The sequence below is a fragment of the Rhinoraja longicauda genome, chromosome 5 (assembly GCF_053455715.1).
Source record: "Rhinoraja longicauda isolate Sanriku21f chromosome 5, sRhiLon1.1, whole genome shotgun sequence".
Lineage (NCBI taxonomy): Eukaryota > Metazoa > Chordata > Chondrichthyes > Rajiformes > Arhynchobatidae > Rhinoraja > Rhinoraja longicauda.
The window spans coordinates 13,789,673-13,804,439 of NC_135957.1; the positions used below are offsets into that span (position 1 = coordinate 13,789,673).

Sequence of the window (14,767 nt, forward strand, 5' to 3'; positions counted from 1 at the left end):
TGAGCTTTCAGCTAGTCATGGAGTCAAACAGTGTGGAAACAGGCCCTTTGACCCAACTCGTCCATGCTGACCAAGATGCCATTCTTTGCTACTCTCTTTTACCTGCATTTGGCCCATATCCCTCTAAATCTTTCCCATCCATTAATTTTTTTTTTAAATGTTATTTTTCTTGCCTCAACTGCTTCCTCTGGCAGCTCGTTCCTTTTAACCCACACCCTCTGGTTTGGTAAAGATCTACTGTGTTTTTCTGCCATTAGTCTGGATGCACTTGTTTGATATTGTAATTTAAGATATTACCACTTTTTTTTAATGACTGGTTTGTACTTTAAGTTTACCAGTAATGAATAGCCATTGAAGCTGGACATGGCATGACGCCAACAAAGGCATGTAGATTGGTTATTCTGGTTGGAGAGGAATAGAAAACATGGTGTGTTCTTGTTTCATGAGAAGCTTTTAGATTCTCTACCCTCCACCCTTTCTTGGTCATCTGTTGCCGGCCCTTATTTGTCCTGGCCTTGTACTATCTCTAGTCCGTCCCCCCACCCCCCCCCCCACAAACTTCTTTCAGTCTGAAGAAAGGTTATAAGGAAAAGCCTGTGAACTATAGACCAGTGAGCCTAACATATGTAGTATGTAAGTTACTGGAGAGAATTCTGAGGGATAAGATGAATATATATTTATACATGTGCATTTGGATAGACAGGGGATAATTAGGGATAGTCAACCTGGTTTTGTACATGGCAGACCGTGTTTCGTGAATCTGATTGAGCTTTTTGAAAAAGTAACCAAGAAAATTGATAAGGACAAAGCCACTGTCATTGTCTATATGGACCAGCAAAGCATTTGATAAAGTTCCGCATGGTAGGCTGCTCAGGAAGGTTGGATCGCATGGGATCCAGGGAGAGCTAGCAACTGGATAGAGAATTGGCTTCATGGAAGGAAGCAGAGGATGATGGTGGAAGGTTGTTTTTCAGACGGCAGGCCCTATGACTAGTGCTTTGCATCAGGGATCTGTGCCAATTGTGTTTATGGGTTTTATCAACTATTTGCATGAGAATGTAGAAGGCATGATAAACAGGTTTGCAGATGACACTAAAGTGGGTGGTATCATTGATAGTGAATATGGTATTCAGCAGGATCTTGATAAGTTGAGCAAGTTGTCTGAGGAATGGTCAATGGAGTTTAATGCAAATAAGTGCAAAGTGTTGAATTTTGGGAAGTCAAACCAGGGCAGGATCTCCACAGTGAGTGGTGGAACCCTGATTAGTGTTGTAGAGCAGAGGGATCGAGGATGGTGGTTGTTTAGAAGTACAGGTGCATTGCTCCCTGAAAGTGGTATCATGGTGAGATAGGGTGGTCAAGAAAGCTTACGGTACATTGGCCTTCATCAGTCAGGGGGGGGAGGGGAGGGGAGGGGGGGGGTGGAGGGGGGGTGGAGGGGGGGTGGAGGGAGGGGAGGGGTGGGTGGAGGGGGTGGAGGGAGGGGATGAGGAGGAAGGGGAGGAGAGGGTGCTACACCAATGCAGGAGTCCACTTGGTCTAGTATGAGCTTAAAACAATCTGCCTGGAGTCAGTGTGGGGTAGGTTTGCTCGGGTAATTCCTGCACTGAAAGGGTGTGTCCCAATTAGCCTATTTTTGTTGGCTTTGAAAAGAGTGAAAAGTAATTCTTGCTGAAACAAGGTGGGTCACTGAGCAAAGGTACTTATTAGGTATTGCGTAACTGGATGGGCGAGCAGGCTTGAAGGTCCTTCTGGCCTTTTCATTGTGACATAAACTGGATTTTATGTCTTGCTTGTCCTCTTTCTTATTGTCTAAAGTTGAATCTATTAACTATATATTGAGGCATGGTTCTGCATGTGTCATTCAACCACTGTATTCTTTACATAAAGCACCCAGTTCAAAACTGGCTCTCCATTCAGTCCATGAACAATCTTTGTGCAATGACGTAAAATAGGTATGTGATATAGCAGATCAATTATCTTGACTTAACCACAGTGTCTATCCATCCTCTGGTATTATTTACCTCCACACCTTGGTAACATCCATCTTTCATGAAAGATTAGAACATAGAGCATTAAAATGTATCGCACAGAAACGAGCCCTTCAGCCCACCATGGTGCCAATTTGAACTAATCCTATTCTACCTGCACTAAGTCTATATTGCTCCATTCCCTTCCTGTTCATGTGGCTGCCTAAATATCGCAAAAACATTACTTTTATATCTGCTTCTACCACTACTTCTGGCAGCATGTTCATTGCACAATCCATTGGAGTCCCTTCCATTGACTGCATTTACACCTCGTGCTGCCTTGGCAAGGCCATCAGCATAATCAAGGACCAGTCTCTCCCCCTCTTCTCCCCTCTCCCAATGGCCAACAGGTACAGAAGTGTGAAAATGCACACCTCCAGATTCAGGAACAGATTCTTCCCAGTTGTTATCAGGCAATCGAACCATCCTTCCACAATTAGAGAGCAGTCCTGAACTACTAACTACATCATTAGAGACCCTCGGACTATCTTTGATCAGACTTTATTATACTTTATGTTGCACTAAATGTTATTCACGTTATTCCTTTTATTATGTATCTGTACACTGTGGATGGTTCGATTGTAATCATGTATTGTCTTTCAATTGACCGGTTAGCATGCAACAAAATCTATTCACCGTACCTTTGTACACGTGACAATAAACTAAACTCAGCTCAACTTAAACTCGTGTTCAAGGTATCTACCCTTCTCTGTTTAAAAACAATATTTGCTTATAAATGTCCTTTTAAACGTTCCCACTTTCTCCTTAAAACAATGCCATCTTAAATTGACATTTCCACTGGTCTGTGCGAACTCGTTGAGCCGAAGGGCCTGTTTCCGCGCTGTATCTCTACACTAAACATTCATTTCCTATGCCTTTACCCATGTGATCGTTAACCATACATCCATGGTTGACGACCTACCCTATCGCTGCCTCTCTTAATTTTACACACTTTTATCATGTTGCCCCTTAGCTTCCGACACTCCGGATAAAACAATCCAAGTTTGTCGTTGGATCTGTCCTTGAAGCTCATGCTCTCTAATCCAGGCAACATCCTGGTGAATCTATTCTGTACCCTGTGCAAATCCTGTGCAACATGGTGATGAGAGACTCCAAACGTGGCCGAACCAAGGTCACACGCGGCTGTAACAAGACTTTTATTCTTTAAGCCCTGAACGATGAATGTGAGTATGCCATATGCCTACTTTATCATCCGATCTACCAATGTTGCCTTGCCTGCCTTTACAACTCGTTTCAAAACCCTTCCAATATCTCAATTTTTGTGCATATTCTATTCAAAAAAACCCTCATGCAGGTTCTTTAAGAATGGCTGTGAGATGTTTATCAGTTTAACAGATAATTGCATGTCCTAGATTCTGTTAGAAAATACCTTGCATTTAGTGGATTAAATTGTTTTTTTCCTAGCCAGAGAACAAATGTCAACTTTTGTCAAAGCCAAATGGTGTCAGAACCCGAATTGTAGCCAAATGTGCCTGTAGAAATATGGTTTGATTTGTGTGTTGAACAACATGGATTGGGTGTAGTTTATTCAAATTCAAGTATTTGATCAGGTATGAAGATGCCTACTGCTTTGCTTGGCCAGGCCAACCCTGCAATGCCACCAGGACAATGGGCCTTTCTGGCCAATTGCACTTAAAGCAACGTTGACTTTGAAAATGGTGCCAAAACCTGGCGACTCTTGTATATGGTCTCAGCTGGCTATTTCTTTGCACTTTGTACATAATCTAAGATTTTGTTTATGTACATGATGTACAACGTTTAAGAAACATTTAGACAGATAAATGGATAGGACAGAATTAGAGGAATATGGGCCAAATGCAGGCAGGCGGGACAGGTGTAGATGGGACATGTTGGTCAGTGTGGGCAAGTTGGGCTGAAGGGCCAGTTTCCATGCTGTATAACTCTATGACTCTATAGTAATACTATACTGAACTGTAGACAACCAAAAAATAATTTCACTGTACTTTGGTACATGTGCCAATAAATCTGTATGCACAATGTAGCCTGCCTAATCATTTTCTGGTTGAACCTGTATTTTCACATTTTCCCCCTTCCTTGCATGGATATATGGTTAACCACATGGGTAAAGGCATGGGAAATGAATGTTTAGTGTAGAGATACAGCGCGGAAACAGGCCCTTTGGCTCATCGCGTCCGCACAGACCAATGATCCCCACACACGAGGGACATTTACAATTTTACTGAAGCCAATTAACCTACAAACCTGTATGTCTTTGGAGTGTGGGAGGAAACCGCAACACCTGGAGAAAACCCATGCAGGTCTTGGGGAGAACGTACAAACTCCCTACAGACAGCGCCCATGGTCGGGGTCAGACCCGGGTCACTGGCGCAGTGAGGCAACAACTCTACTGCTGTGCCACCATGCTGCCCTGCGAATGTGTGTACCTTTTTTATAAAATCATACTCCTTCGATCTTCAACTCTCACTTCATAATTCATGCCTTGTCCCAATGTGTCCTTGTATGTTTCTGTTCATTTAATGGGAATTTAACTTTCTGCTCCAACACAAATCCAGGGTCCCACTGCATAAACCCATGACTTCTCTCCACCAAAGACACATAATTTGGATAATTGACAATGCAAATGCTGAAGTTAGCCTGGTTCACACACCACATTGTTATATGACGTCCAGGTCACATAACTAAATCTCACTCATCACCTGGTGCGAGCATTTGTATCTGTCACCCAATTTCCATTCTTTACTCCATGTATATATGTAAATAACTACACATGATTACAATCAAGACTTCCAGAGTATACAGATACAGGTTAAAGGGTATAATGTTTAGTGCAAGGTAAAGTCTGGTTAAAGATTCGATCTCCAAAGAGGTAGATGGGAGGTCAGGACCTTTAGCTCTCCTGCTGAGTCATCCACTTTAAATTGACCCTAACTGCCTGTTTCCTTGCAGACAACATACATCTCAATCATCGTTCGTTATACAGTATAACCTGCATCTAGCCTGCAGCGTTTAAGTGAGTGACTTTGTATTTTTTCCCAACCCAACCCAGTGAAACTATTCTGTCACACTCCCTGTGTAGGAAAGAACTGCAGATGCTGGTTTAAATCGGAGGTAGACACAAAATGCTGGAGTAAGTCAACGGGCCAGGCAGCATCTCTGGAGAGAAGGAATGAGTGACATTTCTGGTCAAGACCCTTCTTCAGACTGAAGAAGGGTCTCGACCCGAAACGTCACCCATTCCTCTCCAGAGATGCTGCCTGCCCCGCTGAGTTACTCTAGCATTTTGTGTCTACCTGTCACACTCCTTGTTCAATTAAGATTTTAAAGGTGGAAAAAAAGTTAAGTCAAGTCAAGTTTATTTGTCACATACACATACAAGATGTGCAGTGAAATGAAAGTGACAATGCCTGCAGATTGTGCAAAATATTACAATTACAACATAAAAATTAAAATTAATACAGAAAAAAATTTGGTCCCTGGAGATATAATAGTTAACAGTCCTGATGGCCTGTGGGAAGAAACTCCGTCTCATCCTCTCTGTTTTCACAGCGTGGCAGCGGAGGCGTTTGCCTGACCGTAGCAGCTGGAACAGTCCGTTGCTGGGGTGGTAGGGGTCCCCCATAATCTTGCTTGCTCTCGATCTGCACCTCCTGATGTATAGGTCCTGCAGGGGGGCGAGTGTAGTTTCCATGGTGCGTTCAGCCGAACTGTTTTCTATGGCGAATCTGTAGAAGTTGGTGAGAGTTGTTGGGGACATGCCAAACTTCCTAAGCCTTCAAAGGAAGTAGAGGCATCGGTATACTTTCTTGGACATTACTTTGATGTGGCTGGTCCAAGACACATTGCTGGTGATATTTATTCCTAAGAACTTGAAGCTTTCCACCATCTCTACTTTAGCACCATCAATGTGTACTGCTTAATTTCCTGAAGTTGATCACAATCTCCTTGGGTCCTGCTGACATTGAGGGAGAGGTTGTTGTCTTGGCACCAGGACACGAGGTTCCTTCCTGTACTCGATATTGGGCCCATTCTGGTGGTGTCTTCTGCGAATTTGTAAATTGTGTTGGATTGGTATCTGGTTGCACGGTCATGAGTATGTGAGGAGTACAGAAGGGGGCTAAGATCGCATCCTTGTGGGGCACCATTATTGAGGATTATCAGAGAGGATGATTTGTCACCTATCCTCACTGATTGTGATTGGTTGGTCAGGAAGTCCAGTTGCAACTTGGAGTGCTCCCTCCAAGTTCCCTGAGTTTGGAGCTGAACCCGTATGGGAAATTTGTATTGAAAGCAGAGCTGAGTCTAGAATAGGATAGACACAAAATTCTGGAGTAACTCAGCGGAACTGGCAGCATCTCTGGTGAAAAGGAATAGGTGACGTTTCGGGTCGAGACCCTTCTTTAAGTATTCTATGAATAGGAGTCTGACGTAGGTGCCTTTCTTATCAATATGTTTGGAGTATTGTGAGCAGTTTTGGGCCCCATATCTGAGGAAGAATGTGCTGGCATTGGAGACGGTCCAGGAGGTTTACGAGAATGATCCCATGAATTATTGGGTTAACATATGATGAGCATTTGACGGCATTGGGCCTGTACTCGCTGGAGTTTAGAAGGATGAAGGATCATTGAAACTTACCGAATAGTGAAAGGCCTGGATAGAGTGGATGTGGAGAGAATGTTTCCACTAGTGGGAGAGTCTAGGACCAGACGCCATAGCCACAGAATAAAAGAACGTACCTTTAGAAAGGGGATGAGAAGGAATTTCTTTACTCAAAGGGTGGTTGTTAGTGTTGCAAAGTTAGCGACCTCGATTCACCAGAAAGAAACTGGGGTAAAAAGGTTTAAATTGTGAGATAAAGTTGTTTTTTTTAGATTATCCCCTTGGTTGTTGGTGTGCTTAAGCTGGGTTCAATAATTTAATTGAGTTTATAGGGAGGAACAATTTCTAAAAATATAACAAATCTAGTTCTAGGGGCCATAACCATAAAACACGGCTCATGTCAAATGGCATGCCTTTGCTCAAAGAATAGGGGGAAATATGAAATGATGCCCCTCAAAATCTGGAGAAAATGACTAGAAGTTGAGAATCAACTGGGCTTTTAAAATGGCGAGGTTTAGAGTTTGAGGAAGTCTGAGGAAGAGATCCGACCCAAAACATCACCAATCCATTTACTCCAGAGATACCGCCGGACCCGGTGAGTTACTCCAGCACCTTGTGCCTGTCCTTGAGGTTTAGAGTTTTGTAGGCATGGGTTTTAAGAGCTGCAGAATCAAGCTATGCCATTGTAAATTGCCCCCAAGTGTGTAGAAGAGCGGTAGAACCTGGGTGGGGAGGGGGTCTGATGGGGGATGTGGGGAGAATAAAAATGGGATGATGTAGGATGGATGCGAATGGGTGGTTGGTTGTCAGGATGGGCCAGGATTGCTGAACGACAATGCAAATCTACAGTATAAAAAGTAAAGTGTTGGAAGGACTCGTTAGGCCAGGCTGTATCTGTAGAAGGGAAAGGAGAGATCATGTTTTAAGTTGCGATTCTTCTTCAGATTCTAAATGCAGTTAAAATAACTGAATGGCAGAACAAGCTTGCGGGTTAAACTGAATGAACTAATCCTCATTCTACCTTCTTGAGCCTTTTTGCATGTGAAATGTAACCGCTGCAGAAGAGGCTATTTATTCCTTTGTTTTAGGTAGTGTGACAACACGTCCCCTTTCGTTTAGTTTCGAGGTACAGCGTGGAGACAGGCCCTTCAGCCCACCGAGTCTGTGCCGACCCGCAATTACTCCAAAGCCAATTAATCTACAAACCTGTACATCTTTGGGATGTGGGAGGAAACCGGAGCACCCAGAGAAAACCCACGACGTCACAGGAAGAACGTACAAACTCCATACAGACAGCACCCGTAGTCAGGATCGAACCTGGGTCTCTGGCGCTGGGAGGCAGCAACTCGACCGCTGTGCCACCGTACCGCCCATTAATGTCCACTCCTCTCCTGGCCACAAGCAATTGAGCCACAGCCAAGTCCAATTAAGGGTGTTTGACCAATTAACACGACCCTACTGATCTACCCCTTGGAGACAAGAGGGGGAGGGAGAGAGGAAGCTGAGGGGATAATTCTAGACCTTCTTGTTTGTCTTTAAAATAAAGCCAATTGGTTGAGTTTGCCGTAGTGTGTGCGCCAGTGTTTTCATTATTGATCTGGTGTCATGACCAACGCCATTGTGGACACTGGCTCCTATATCTTTCTGTTTTGCCATAGCTACGCTCTGTATTTGTAGTCTGTGCTTTAGTCACTGCCCATAGTAAAGGATTCCGCACATTAATGCTTTTAATTAATAAGAAGTGTGTGGGAAGGAACTTCCCTGACGCCCTTCCTCAGCCCTTGACGCCATCGAGTGCCAGCCGACCAAGGATGAATTAGATGGAGAGCTGACGGTAGAAGAGCTCAGCAAGGCCATTGACAACCTGGCCTCGGGCAAGGCCCCAGGCAGCGACGGGATTGCCCCTGACCTGATCAAGCACTGCAAGACTACCTTACTGCTTCCTTTGCATGAAGTCCTCTGCCAGTGTTGGCAAGAAGGAGCTGTACCGCAGGACATGAGGGATGCCACGATTATTACCCTCTACAAGAACAAGGGCGAGAGAAGCGATTGCAACAACTACAGAGGCATCTCCCTCCTCAACATCGTCGGCAAGGTCTTTGCTCAGGTGATCTTGATCCGCCTGCAGAAGCTGGCAGAATGCGTCTACCCAGAGTCACGGTGCGGTTTCCGAGCTGGAAGGTCAACAGTAGACATGGTCTTCTCCCTTCGCCAGCTCCAGGAGAAGTGCAGAGAACAGCGGATACCCCTGTATATTGCTTTCATTGACCTCACCAAGGTGTTCGACTTCATCAGCAGAGATGGCCTATTCGAGGCTCTCCTAAAGATCGGCTGCCCACCAAAACTGCAGAGCATGATAGAATCCTTCCACATCAACACGAAGGGGACAGTGCAGTTCAATGGCAGTTTCTCGGAGCTCTTCGGCATCCGCAGTGGCATCAAACAAGGCTGCGTCCTCGCTCCCACACTCTTTGAGGATTTTCTTTGCTCTGCTCTTGAAACATGCCTTCGGCACAACAACAGAGGGGATCTACCTGCGTACTAGATCAGATGGCAGGCTCTTCCACCTCACCCGCCTCAGAGCCAAGACAAAAGTACGTGAAGCTCTCATTAGAGACGTGTTGTTCGCCGATGACGCAGCAGTTGTGTCCACATCCAGCAGGAGCTACAGTCACTGATGGACTGCTTCTATTGGGCTTGCAAAGACTTCGGGCTGACCATCAGCCTGAAGAAGACGAACGTCCTGGGACAGGATACAGAGGCACCACCTGTCATCACCATCGACGACTACGAACTCGATGCTGTCCATCAGTTCACGTACCTCAGCTCCACCATTACCAACAACCTCTCCTTGGACACAGAGATTAACAAGAGGATCAGGAAGGCAGCTACAACTCTCGCTCGCCTCACAACCCAAGTGTGGACCAATCCAAAGCTGACAGTGAAGACAAAGATAGCAGTCTACAACGCCTGTGTTAACAGCACACTGCTGTACGGCAGTGAGACATGGACTACATATGCCAGACTGGAGATATTCCAAAAGACATCCTCTATGGAGAGCTAACATCTGGGAGGAGAACCATCGGCCGCCCCCAGCTACGTTACAAGGATGTCTGCAAGAGAGATTTGAAGGAGCTCGACATCGATGTGGAGTCCTGGGAGAGCTTTGCAGCTGACCGTACGAGGTGGAGAGGTAACCTGAACCAACATCTCGAAACGGGGTAAGAGAAACTGATGAACGCAGCGGCAGAAAAGCGGGCACGCAGAAAGGAGCGCAGCAACTTCAACAGACCGGAGACCACACACAAATGCGACCTTTGTGACAGAGACTGTCACTCCCGCATTGGTCTCTTTAGCCACAAGCGACGCTGCTCTAGCTGAGGTGTGGAGCAAGCAGCCAACGAGGATGCATCACCCATGGTCAGCCATGACCGAGGGGGCCTAAGAAGTTGGAAGGAACAGCAGATGCTGTTTTAAACTGAAGATAGACACAAAAAGCTGGAGTAACTTAGTGGGTCATGCAACGTCTCTGGAGAAAAGGAACAGTTGACGTTTTGGGTTGAGACCCAAAGGGTCAGGGGAAAGGGAAAGGGAAATGAGAGATTTACTGTAGATGGTGAAGTAGAGAGATATAGAACAAATGAATGAAAGATATGCAAAAGGCAACGATGATCAAGGAAAGCTGGAGCCCACAACGGTCCATTGTTGGGTGTGGGTCAGGTGAAAATAAGTTATACAGACAGTGAACTCAACAAGACGACAGTGAAACTAGTACGACGACTGGGGTGGGGGAGGGAGCGAGAGAGGGGTTAGAGAAATCGATATTCATACCGCTGGGTTGTAAGGAATGAATAAATTATTTCCAAGCTTTCTCACTTTCTTTGCAAGTTCTTGATTGATCCTGCTGTAGTTTGTGTCACTGGCGTCGATGTGTGAAAATTGAATATTTTCAGTGCTACACTTCATCTCCTCACCCCCTCCAGAGCAACGGGGAATACCTACTCGAGGGAATAAAATGACTGAGGATGTTATGTTCGAACCAGTTTGCTGCCGTTCTGTGCTGCATTCTAATATCGTGCATCACTCAGCTGAGCTGTAAGCGATCCGTTGTCATGGTTTCCTTGCTAAAGCACGTAGTGAACATTACGCGTGCCTAACTTTTCCTGGTGTGGGGAGTTTGAGGGCATCACCAGCGAGGTCAACCTATTTTCTGCTGCCCGTGTAGCTGCAGGAGATTTTAAGTTGCTCCTTTATAGTACGTGGTAAATGTAGTAGGTCAAATCCAGCACTCCCATAGATAGACACTGAGCTCACTGCTGACTCAGCCATTCCACGGCCCAAAGAGAATATGGAATCATTTGCCTTGTATGTGGTAGGTGGCCACTTACACTGTCAGAACATTTTAAAAGTTAATATTTGATAACCGTTTGTGTTAGGGTTAGGAAAGTTTAGATGCCATATGTCAAATATCGTGAAGTTCATGCTTCTATGTTGAGCTTGGGGTGGGGAGGGAGGAGGGGGGGGGGAGGGAAGCTTGAAAATATCACATGTTTTGTAGATATTTTAACAATAAATTGAGTACTTCAATTGGCAGCAAATTAGTCTCAATTTTTTGTGTGACGATGTGCATTTAAATCTGTAATTGCACGCTACTAACACACGTATGTATTGTGGATTTATTTCAGGTTCTGAAGTTGTTGAAACGGTTGCAGGATTTAAATATCACGGTTGACGTCCTGGTGGTAAGACACGATATTTGTATTAAAGAAAAACCTTGGATAAGTGACGTTTATGGTCAGGAGCCTCCTTCAGCCTGAGGAAGGGTCCTGCCCGAAACGTCTCCTATCCACGTTCTCCAGAGATGTTTAGGAAAGAACTGCAAATGTTGGTTACACTGAAGATATACACAAAATACTGGAGTAACTCAGCGGGATGGGCAGCATCTCTGGATAGAAGGAATGGGTGACGTTTTGGGTTGAGACCCTCCTTCAGATTGAGAAGCATTGGAGAGGGAGAAACAGAGATATGGAAGGGTAAGGTATGAAAGCGAGACATCAAAGGGGAGCTCAAGGAAAATAAAGAATAAGAATAATAATAGGTACTTTATTCGTCCCACAATGGGGAAATTTGCATTAGGTCATTGATAGTTATGGGAAGTTGACAACAAAGCATAGAGAGAAAATTTAATCAGGAGGACAGTCAGACTGGTCGGAGAACTAGGATGGGGGAGGGATGGAGAGGGAAGGAAAGCAAGCATTACTTGGTTAGAGAAGTCAATATTAATACCGCTGGGTTGTAAGCTGCCCAAGCAAAATATGAGATGCTGTTCCTCCAGTTTGCGTTGGGCCTCACTCTGAGGAGGCCCAGGACAGAGAGGTCAGTGGAGGAATGGGAGGGGGAGTTTAAGTGTTTAGCAGCCAAGAGATCAGGTAGGTTTAAGGGCCTGTCCCACTTAGGTGATTTTAAGGCGACTGCCGGCGACTAGGCTGTCGCCGACAGTTCGCCGGGGTGTCGCGGGCATGATCGCGAGGAGTCTTCCAAAGATCGTAGTGGATCTCAGCGCGTTGCTGAGAAATCATCCGGTTTGAAATTTCTCGGCGACAGCTGGCTTGTCGCCAGGTATCGTAGCTTATTGCGGGCACTGTCGCATGCTGTCCCCAGGTTTGATAGGTTCTCTTAGATGTATTTAGAAGTACATAATATTAAAATAAGTAAAGTCATTTCAAAATACCATAAAATGCTTGTGTTTAACCAATTTATTTACCGTCAGGATATTTGACAGGTAGATTGGAGGCAACAGTTTGCCTTTTCCCCATAACCCCTGACTCCGCTATCCTTAAGAGCTCTATCTAGCTCTCTCTTAAAAGCATTCAGACAATTGGCCTCCACTGCCTTCTGAGGCAGAGAATTCCACCGGCAGAGCACCCGGAGAAAATCCACGCAGTCACAGGGAGAACGTACAAACTCCGTACAGACAACACTATAGTCAGGATCGAACCCGGGTCTCTGGCGCTGTGAGGCAGCAACTCTACCGCTGTGCCACCGTGCCGTTCCATGTTGTGTAATAGAATATTTATACTACCCGTCTGAATTCAGTGTATTTTTGAAGATGTTTAGTTTATTCTTGTCATGTGCACCGACGTACAATGAAAAGCTTTTTGTTTCGTGCTATCTCGTCAATGAAAAGACTAGACATAATTACAATCAAGCAATCCACAGTACACAGTTGAGCCAATTGTGTTCATATGTGGCCATAACTTAATTTTGACACATATGTGAATGTTTTACCCATTCTCATTGAAGTATTTCAAACGTGTTTGAATTAAAAAAAAAAAATTTTAGGAAACCGGAATAGGAAAAACAGTAAATGGATTCAGGAAAAATCAAGGTGTTGGTGACATAGCCAAAGAGTTGGTGAACCAGTGGAAAAAACTAATTCCTCAGCAAACTTCCAGGTAGGTAACTTTTAGATGGGGCTGCAAACTTTGCTATTAAGCACAAATTATCATTTCTTGGTGCTCCACGTGATCAGATTGTGGCAGAATCACCCAATGAAGTTCGTTATTTATTATGAAAAATAATTGATCTTTTTTCCAAAAAGCAGGGCCTGAATTCCTGCGTTAGGTGAGATTGCGAGTCTGCTGTAGATAGACACAAAATGCTGGAGTAACTCAACGGGCCAGGCAGCCTCTCTGGAGAGAAGGAATGGGTGAGGTTTCGGGTCGAGACCCTTATTCAGACTGAGAGTCAGGAGAGAGGGAGACTCGGAGATATGGAAGGGTTACATATGAAAACCAAACATGAAAGGGGACAAAGCTCAAGGGAAATGTGGAATAGATCATTGTTGGCAAGGCGAAGCTGACAACGAAGCATACAGAGATAAAATGTAATCAGGAGGACAGTCAGACTGTTCAGAAAACTAGGATAGTTGAGGGATGGAGAGGGGGAAAGCAAGGATTACTTGGATAAATCAAAATTCATGCGATTAGGTTGTAAGCTGCAAAACGAAATATGAGGTGCTGTTCCTCCAGTTTGCATTGGGCCTTGCTCTGACAGTGGAGGAGGCCCAGGGCAGAAAGGTCAGTGTGGGAATGGGAGGGGGAGTTAAAGTGTTTAGCAACCGGGAGATCACGTAGGTTTAGGTGGATGAGCGGAGGTGTTCAGCGAAACTCGACTCCAGTCTGAATGCCATGGTTGATGAGCAGGGCTGAATTACTGGGCATAATGAAACTGTGCCTGACTGTTTCAAATTGTGGTAGGGTTCACCAGCATTCACACCCTCAAATGGGCACCAGTGGAACGGATGTCACTTGGAGAACAGCTTGTTCTTCCTGAGACTTTTACAAAAGCCCTGAACCTTGACGAGGGTCCAGATATCTATGCACAAAGTGCTGGAGGAACTCAGCGGGTCAGACAGCATCTGCGGCAGTAACGGACGGATAATATTTTGGGTCGGGACACTTTTTCAGACTCCCCACCCAAAACATTGCCGATCCATTCCCCCCACGCTTGCTGTCTGACCTCGCTGGCACTTTGTGTTTTGCTCGATCCCAGCATCTGCAGGTCCTTGCCTTTCCAGTTATCATGATGGATTTTATTTGGCTGTAGATGTGTAGGAAAGAAAACTGCAGATGCTGGTTTAAATCGAAGGAGACACAAAATGCTGGAGTAACTCAACGGGTCAGACAGCATCTCTGGAGAGAAGGAATGGGTGAAGTTATGGGTCGAGACCCTTCTTCAGACTGATGTCAGGGGAGGGGGTGGGACAAAGATAGGATGTAGTAGGAGACAGGAAGACTAGTAGGAGAACTGGTAAGGGGGTGGGGAAAGAGAGGGACAGAGGAACTATCTGAAGGTAGAGAAGTCAATGTTCATACCGCTGGGGTGTAAACTGCCCAAGCGAAATATGAGATGCTGTTCCTCCAATTTGCACTATGACAATGGAGGAGGCCCAGGACAGAAAGGTCAGATTGGGAATGGGAGGGGGAGTTGAAGTGCTGTGCCACCGGGAGATCAGGTTGGTTAAGGCTGACTGAGCGGAGGTGTTGAGCGAAATGATCGCCGAGACTGCGCCTGGTCTAGCTGATGTGGAGAAGTTGACATCTGGAACAACGAATACAATAGATGAGGTTGGAGGA

General features: G+C 45.2%; 1 protein-coding gene across 1 annotated transcript in view; it reads left to right on the forward strand.

Annotated features, from left to right (window-relative positions):
• eloal (elongin A, like) overlaps positions 1–14,767 on the forward strand; it is a 42,270-nt gene that overhangs the window by 1,171 nt on the left and 26,332 nt on the right. Inside the window, exons 2-3 of the mRNA XM_078400001.1 lie at positions 11,315–11,371; positions 12,972–13,084. Of these exons, the coding sequence (XP_078256127.1) occupies positions 11,315–11,371; positions 12,972–13,084 (170 nt within the window). The remainder of the gene's footprint in view (positions 1–11,314; positions 11,372–12,971; positions 13,085–14,767) is intronic.